This window comes from Mus pahari, chromosome 14 (assembly GCF_900095145.1).
Source record: "Mus pahari chromosome 14, PAHARI_EIJ_v1.1, whole genome shotgun sequence".
Lineage (NCBI taxonomy): Eukaryota > Metazoa > Chordata > Mammalia > Rodentia > Muridae > Mus > Mus pahari.
The window spans coordinates 73,251,137-73,258,235 of record NC_034603.1 but is presented as its reverse complement, the minus strand read 5'-3'; the positions used below and the strand labels follow the sequence as shown (position 1 = coordinate 73,258,235).

At 53.6% G+C, this 7,099-nt stretch overlaps 1 protein-coding gene across 2 annotated transcripts in view; it reads left to right on the top strand.

Moving 5' to 3' along the window:
• The window catches only part of LOC110332074 (cytochrome b561), a 13,001-nt gene extending 6,114 nt beyond the window's left edge, over positions 1 to 6,887 (top strand). The window contains exons 1-6 of one of the 2 annotated variants that reach the window (XM_029546113.1): positions 184 to 391; positions 2,620 to 2,831; positions 3,801 to 3,899; positions 4,154 to 4,257; positions 4,693 to 4,850; positions 5,034 to 6,887. In XM_029546113.1, the coding sequence (XP_029401973.1) occupies positions 2,633 to 2,831; positions 3,801 to 3,899; positions 4,154 to 4,257; positions 4,693 to 4,850; positions 5,034 to 5,226 (753 nt within the window). In that variant the 5' untranslated portion in view covers positions 184 to 391; positions 2,620 to 2,632 and the 3' untranslated portion in view covers positions 5,227 to 6,887. Of the gene's footprint in view, positions 1 to 183; positions 392 to 2,619; positions 2,832 to 3,800; positions 3,900 to 4,153; positions 4,258 to 4,692; positions 4,851 to 5,033 lie in introns of those variants that run through there. The other variant, XM_021213043.2, reaches the window with a different exon arrangement.
• The last annotated feature ends 212 nt before the right edge of the window (positions 6,888 to 7,099 follow it).

Genomic DNA, 7,099 nt, shown 5'->3' with positions numbered 1-7,099 from the left:
AAAATAATAATAAATTAAAAAAAAAAAAAAAGAAAAAGAAAAAGAAAAAGCAGGCCTCGGCTGGTCAAGTGCCTGACCCCTGCATCCCAGATCTGCCCTTTGTATTCTATGAGGTATGAAGAAGCTTCTCCTGCTGTTCTTCCTGATGGGGAGCTAATCAGATTCAGTTGTGCTTCAGGCTCTAAAGAGATGAATCAAATAAGGGAGGAGTGACCTGGAGAGGAGGAGGAGGCAGGACAGAAGACTACAGGGGGACAGCATTCTCTCTCTGTTGGATACCGAGAGAGTCTCCTAGGAGAAGGGTGAAGTGACCTTCTTGCCTTTAAGGAGCAGGGCAGGAGACATTTCCCTAGAGAGCATCGTGGGACTAATTAGAGCAGAACCCAAGAAGGTAAGGAAGTTTTTGGGGGAGCTTTGAGGACAGAGGAGGGGCTGGAGCTACACTTGGGGACAAAGTAGTGAGCAAGGTGCCATTACCCTGGGGTGAATCTGGGAGGCAGTGTAGGCGGCAGGGAGCAGAGGAGGAGGCTGGGCAACACCAGGAGGACCGCACTAACAGCAGGAGGACTGCACTAACAGCAGGTGTGTTGCTACTGCAGGGGCGGTGAAGCCCCCACGTGGACCTGGTGGGAACATAGTGGGGCTGCAGAAAGACAAGCTAGGATGGTGTGGCGGCTGGGGTGATATGATCTACAAAGCTAGGCGTTTCCTGGTGTGTCAGGCAGATTGACTAGGGACAGGCTCACATGGTTTGGTGTGGCCGCAGAGATGGCCGAGAGGTAAAGCGTGACAGAGACCAGGGAGCCCCCGCTCTGTGTGACCTTCAGTGGACTCCCTGGGCAGGAGCAGAGCAGTCCATGGTTATCTGAGATGGTGTGAGGGAGAGGACACTGATCTTGGATGAGGTTGAAATGTCAATGGGGTGGGAATCTGAGGGAGGACAGAACTGGCATGGGGTTTTTCAGTCACACTGGGGACAGACAGAGATAGCAGCAAGAAGTCCAGAAACAGGAGTTTACCCCTGGCCAGGGCTTCAGAAAGAATTCCCACACAACAGGGGTAACATGAAAGAAAATGTCAAGAATTTGAGAAAGGGGCTAGCCTGGGCTCATACCAGCCTCCAAGTGGTGCGTATTCCGTGAATGTTTCCTGAATATTCAGGGTAGGATGCAGAGCCCGCTGGTAGGAGGTAGGGGCTCAGCTAGAGACCTACAGTGCAGTAGTGTGGAGTTACTGAACCGCTGAGGCAGAAGTGTGTTGATGTATGTGTTAGGCCTGCACATGAGGATGGGTTAGCAGATGCATGGGGCTGTTTCTACAAAAAACCGTATGTGGCTGTCTGACAGAACCCATGAGGATGCGGAGGGCTTGCTTTTGTCTGTTTTCAGAGAGTGTATTTATTAACTGCCTTGGTCTTCTTTTCAAATGGAGGTGTTGCTGTCAGAGAATTGGGAGGTGGAGCTGGGGACCCAGGCCCGAGCACAGCTGGGCCAGCATGTGCTCTCACTAGGGTGGGGAAGTGGCTGCCAGAGCTCCTGTTGGCTGCTGCGTGCATCTTCTGGTGCTCACTGCTGCTGGGAGAAGCAGTTGGCTGTGGAGGCCAGTCCTGCCTGCCTGTCTAGAGAAGGGACAATAAGCTGGATCTCTGATGTCCCTGTGCTGGTGGCACTGGTGGTAGTCTTGGCTAGCCAGGGTAGGACTTTTGTGTTGAGTCCCAGCTATTGCCAGCACTGAGGCAAAGGGAACAGAGGCCAGAGCCAGCCTGTTCCCCTTCCACCCTCTTTTCTTATGGGAACACTGGGGCGATGGGAGAACATGCAGAAGGCCTGAGGGCTGGCCTGAGGTTGGATGTCAAGGGTCTCCTGATGCAGGCAGTGCATCCTTAAATAGCTGCGTGTCTGCTGTGTCTTCCTGCATCACCAGCAGTTCAGAAAGGTAGATGTGGACACACGGGTTCAGAACGTGAGGCCACAGTGCTGGGGCCTTCGGTTCTGGAAACCTCACCTGAGGGAGGAGAGCACCCCTCCCACACTTGGTTTGGGAAGGAGCTGGAAAGGAGAGGTGGGGGTCGGGGGCGATGGGGGCTAGTGGGCTAGCCTGTGGTCTGGTACAGTGGGGGCAGAAAACAGTTATATAGAACAAGGGGACCCTCTCTGGGGCCCATGCTGACTCTTGGGGTGAAAGAGCAAAGCTTCTATTTCTCGCCCAGGAAGGACTTTCCCATCTACCTGAACAAAGAAGGGAATTTGCTTGTATCTTCAACATATCTGTCAACCCTATCCCAGAAAACTCAGGACCTCTGAAAATAGGAATTTTAACCCAGGGATGGAGGCCATGCTGTCATTAGAACTCAGGATGTTTTCAAACTTGTGCCTTCCCTTGTACACAGAACCCAGGTCGAGTTTGTCTGTGGGAAGGCCTGGCCTCCTGCTGATGTGTTCCTGGGATGTTGGGGCTCTGCCCAAGGATTCAGGCATGGGTCTTAATGGTGGGAATGAGAACAGAGACGTGCATGGCTTAGGCCCTAGGGTGGAAGAGGTGGCAGTCCCAGGGGGGCAGGTTGTGCCTTCTGCAGGTCCTGGGTGGTTCCCTTTAGCGCGCTTTCTCTCTCTCTTGCAGCTGGGGTCTCAGAATGGAGCATGGTCCTTCGTCCGTCCCTGCTGCACTGCCATACTATGTGGCCTTCTCCCAGCTGCTGGGCCTTACCGTGGTGGCTGTGACTGGTGCGTGGCTGGGTCTGTACCGAGGTGGCATTGCCTGGGAAAGCTCCCTGCAGTTTAATGTGCATCCGCTCTGCATGGTCATAGGCATGATCTTCCTGCAAGGAGATGGTGAGTCCCGTGGGGCCAGCTCCCTCCGCCACTCTTCTGTCCCTTAGTTTGTAGCTGTCTTTGGGAAAGGCCGTGTGCAGGGATCCTGTCACCCCAGACACTCCTTCCACTTAGACAAATTGATGATTCTAGACAAGGCAGATGAAGAAGTGAGGGAGAGTCCAGGGGCCTGTGGCTGGAGGGTGATACCTGCTCTCCATCGGCTGCACTGGTACCTGCCTCTGGTTTCAGCAGATGGCATCTCAGGGGCTACAGCTGCCTTCTAGATAGATCAGGGCCAGGCTGGGTTATGAGTTATCTTTAGGGGCAGCTGGAAGTTGGGAAAAGAAGTAGACATACATGCATGTACGTATTGTTTCCTGTGGACATGGCTGAGCCAGAGGGTCTGTCCTGTCCTGGGGTAAGAGCCAGCAGGTGCTTGGTCTAATAAGCACACCGCCTGTGGGGGTAGATGGTGGGGAGTGGGGGCTACCGACAGCCACCTCTCAGCCGCAGGTCCTAGGAGGCATCCAGGGGCAGTGGGAATTAGGCAGGATCACATGAAGCCTTGAGAGCTGGGAATCTGGCTGTCAAGAGCAGTGACTGCTGTCCAGGAAGGTTCCAGAACTGCACTCTGTTAATGGGTACACTGAGTCTGGCCATCACCTCAGTGTGACGGCATGATGAGTCCTAAATACTGAATCACTGACTTATCTCTCAGGCCAAGCAATTACTTAGGATACTCTGCAGAGCCCGCCTTTGCTGCCCCTGATGGTGGCAGAAGTGTGGCATAGCCTCCTCTCCTGGCCCCTGGGTGTACGTGGGCTAGAAGGACTCAGGGGAACCTTGACCAGGATGGGTGCAAGGTCCGTACGGAGTCCTGATTTCTCCTCCAGTTTCTATGCTTGGCAAACCTCGCCAAGCTCTTAGCACAGTTTGCTGTCCAGCATAGGCCTGCACTCTTAACATCTTTCTCTCACTTCCCATAAGCTCTGCTGGTGTACCGTGTCTTCAGAAGAGAAGCCAAACGCACGACCAAGATCTTGCATGGGCTGCTGCACGTCTTCGCCTTCATCATTGCCCTGGTGGGTGAGTTCCTTCTCTACCTGTCGCTTCAGGCTCCAGCAGCAGCCGCTGGACACACACTGTCCCTGCTCCAAGCTGCTTGGCTTTGCCCCTACCCTTCTCTTCACAGGCACCGCAGGCAGGGACACTGGGTGCTTGGCCATCATCTGGCTGGACCAAAGCCCAGATGTTCTGGCTAGTGTTTCCCTCCAGGTCTCCCCTCCCTTCCCTTCTCCATGACTAGCCCTGTCCTCACATGGCCCCTGCCTCTGCTCCAGGCTTGGTGGCTGTGTTCGACTACCACAAGAAGAAGGGCTATGCAGACCTGTACAGCTTGCACAGCTGGTGTGGGATCTTAGTCTTTGTTCTGTACTTCGTGCAGGTGAGTCTAGTGCCATGCCAACAAAGGCTGGGAGAGGCAAAGGGAGGACGAATGGGGTTCAGGTGTGCCATATAGGGGCCCATTCTCCAGGGGGCATGTCCAGAAGGGAAAAGAGCAGATGAATTGAGTTGGGTGGTTTTCGGAGGTTGACCTGGGTAGAATTCTAGAGGCCAAGGTACCCCAGATTCCTTTACTCTGCCCACCGACTATACACGGTTGAACCACATGTTTCAGCTTCCTGAAGCCACAGGGAAAGGGACTGTGGTTGGAGAGCTAAGGCCTCAAGGCAAAGGCTTCAAGTAGTGGGGAGCAGGCCACCTTCCCCTAAGTGTCTCATGCTTTACTTGAGCACTCAAGGGCTCACCCGAGTGCTTTGGTGGCCTCCTATTAGGTCCCAACCAGCTCATGGCTCAGCAGAGCCCTCTCTCCCTTTAGTGGCTTGTGGGTTTCAGCTTCTTCCTGTTCCCTGGAGCTTCGTTCTCTCTGCGGAGCCGCTACCGCCCTCAGCACATTTTCTTTGGCGCCACCATTTTCCTCTTCTCTGTGGGCACAGCCCTACTGGGCCTGAAGGAGGCCCTGCTGTTTAAACTGGGGTAAGTGTCCTGGAGAGGCAGGGCCCAGGGCCCTCTGACTTACTGGAAGTCTCTCTCTGAGCTGGCTTCTCACTGGGAGGGTGGGAGGTTGGGCATCGGGAGACCCGAGGCATCTTTAAGGCCTGGACTATGTTTGTCTTAACTGGAATCCTTGGTGGCTTTTCCCTTCACCCTACCCTACAGGAGCAGGTACAGCATGTTTGAACCTGAGGGGGTGCTGGCCAACATGCTGGGCTTGCTGCTGGTCTGTTTTGGGGTGGTTGTGCTGTACATCTTGGCTCAGGCTGACTGGAAGCGGCCTTCCCAGGCTGAAGAGCAAGCCCTCTCCATGGACTTCAAGACACTCACGGAGGGAGACAGCCCCAGTCCCCAGTGATCATCATCCTTGTCCTCTTGGCTCTGTGGGTTTCCAGCTATCTTTTTGCTCTTCCCTGCAGACACTGAGTCTTTTAGGTCCAGGAGTGTGAGTGTGGGGCAGTGTTGTTAGTTTAGTGGGGTTCCAGGCTTTGGAGTTGTTCTCAGTCTCCCTTCCTCCCCTTCCTCTCTGCAGCTTTTGATGCATCCTGTGAGCCCTGAGTAGGCTCTGCCTGTACCCGCTGTTGTCCCTTCACATGCAGAAAGCTTGGTTAGGGGATCTGGGGTCAAGCCTGGCCCTGATTCCTATTGGAGCTAGACAGTAGCTCCGCCCTCCATGCAGCAGATGGCTGCTGGGGCTGGGCCTGAGGGACTGGCATGGAGAAGTCAGACCGCTGCTTTGTGTATTCAACCCAGGAGTTCCAGCAGCTTGGGAAGCACGTGTCCTTGGCAGTAGAGCAAGTGATATTATGTGTAAAGTATGCTGGTGTTCAGAGGAAGGCTCCCCAGAAAGGTTGACTCTGGCTCCCGAAGGAGCCTTGGCGTGTGGGTTGGCCACAGTCTTAGGCCTTTCTGTTCTTTTAAAAACCCTGATCCTTAAATAGGCTTTTCCTGGGGAAGGGGATTGGTGATCAAAACGCAGGTAAATACCTGCCCTGGTGGAGGAGGGGAGGCTGCTCACAGTGAGGGCCTCTTGGCCTCCAACTGCCCTGGCAGAGTCCCTCCCTTCAGCAGGGGTTGAGCCCTAGCTTCCTTCTGCAGGCCAGCCTGGGCAGGCTCTGAGAATGGGAGGACACACCTCGGGAGTTTTTGGAAGAGGGCTGCTGTTTGCCTTGTTCTCCAGGGGGCTGCTGGGGTGCCCTGGCTTGGGGTGCCCTGGGGGATCATGATCATGGTCCTCCTAGCCCTGGGTCCATCACTGCTGGACAGTAGGACTGAAGTGGAAGAGAGGAACGGGATTGGTCTCCTGCACTTAGCTTCAACCCCCTACTGCCTGTTGTGTTGTTAACTGAGTCACTGTTTGGCTTGAGTCTAGAAATCCTGGGATTAGAGCACTGATCTTGTGTTCTCTGGCTTGGCACATGCTCTCTCCTTGTTTTCCTTCTCTCTTGGATTTTGAGCCTCACGGCTTGTGACACACATGGTTAACTTAGTGAGGAAATGAATGGTTTCTGAACCTGGCAGTTCTTTTAGGTCACTAGGCTGGCCTTCTCTGTCCGATTTCTAATAACTGCTGTGGGTCCTGCTTCTGGTGAGGTCTCTTCTCCCAGCTGTGGTGTAGCCCCTCTGCCTGATGCTCCCTGACTTTCCCTCCTGTCTCTCCATTTGCTGGGATGGTGAGGTTTGCCTCCAGTTTCAATTGTATATGCTGTAAGGATAGGGAATCTTAGAAATTCTGTCATCAGTTGGCATACTTGTACAGTCAAATGTTTACATTTGGGAGACTCGTCCTTAGACAAACTCACGAGTACCATTGTGAGTCTCCCTTGCCAGACTACACAGAGAATTAGAATTTAGGTCTGCAATGAGCGTCTGTAAACTAGTCTTTTTGCCAAAGTGTATGATACATGACTAAGGACCAAAGAAGGCCCCCAAGCAGATGTCTGTGGTTTCTTCTGTTTCTTCTGTCTCCTGTGACGTACAGTGTGTTGTTGGTGCAACAGACGAATCAATAAATGTCTACAGCCGACCGCTTGCCTTCTGTTTTCATTTGCTGAGACAAGAAAAGGAACCAAAGCTTTAAGCTGTCATACATGACATTCTACTAGAGATGCGAGACATTGTCCTCAGGTTGGATACAGCAGATAGTGACCGGCAGCTTCTCAGCCCTGGGCCGACCTGTCTGGACCCGGGTAGCTGGACATGCCCAGTCCAGTGTCTGTTTGACCTTTCAC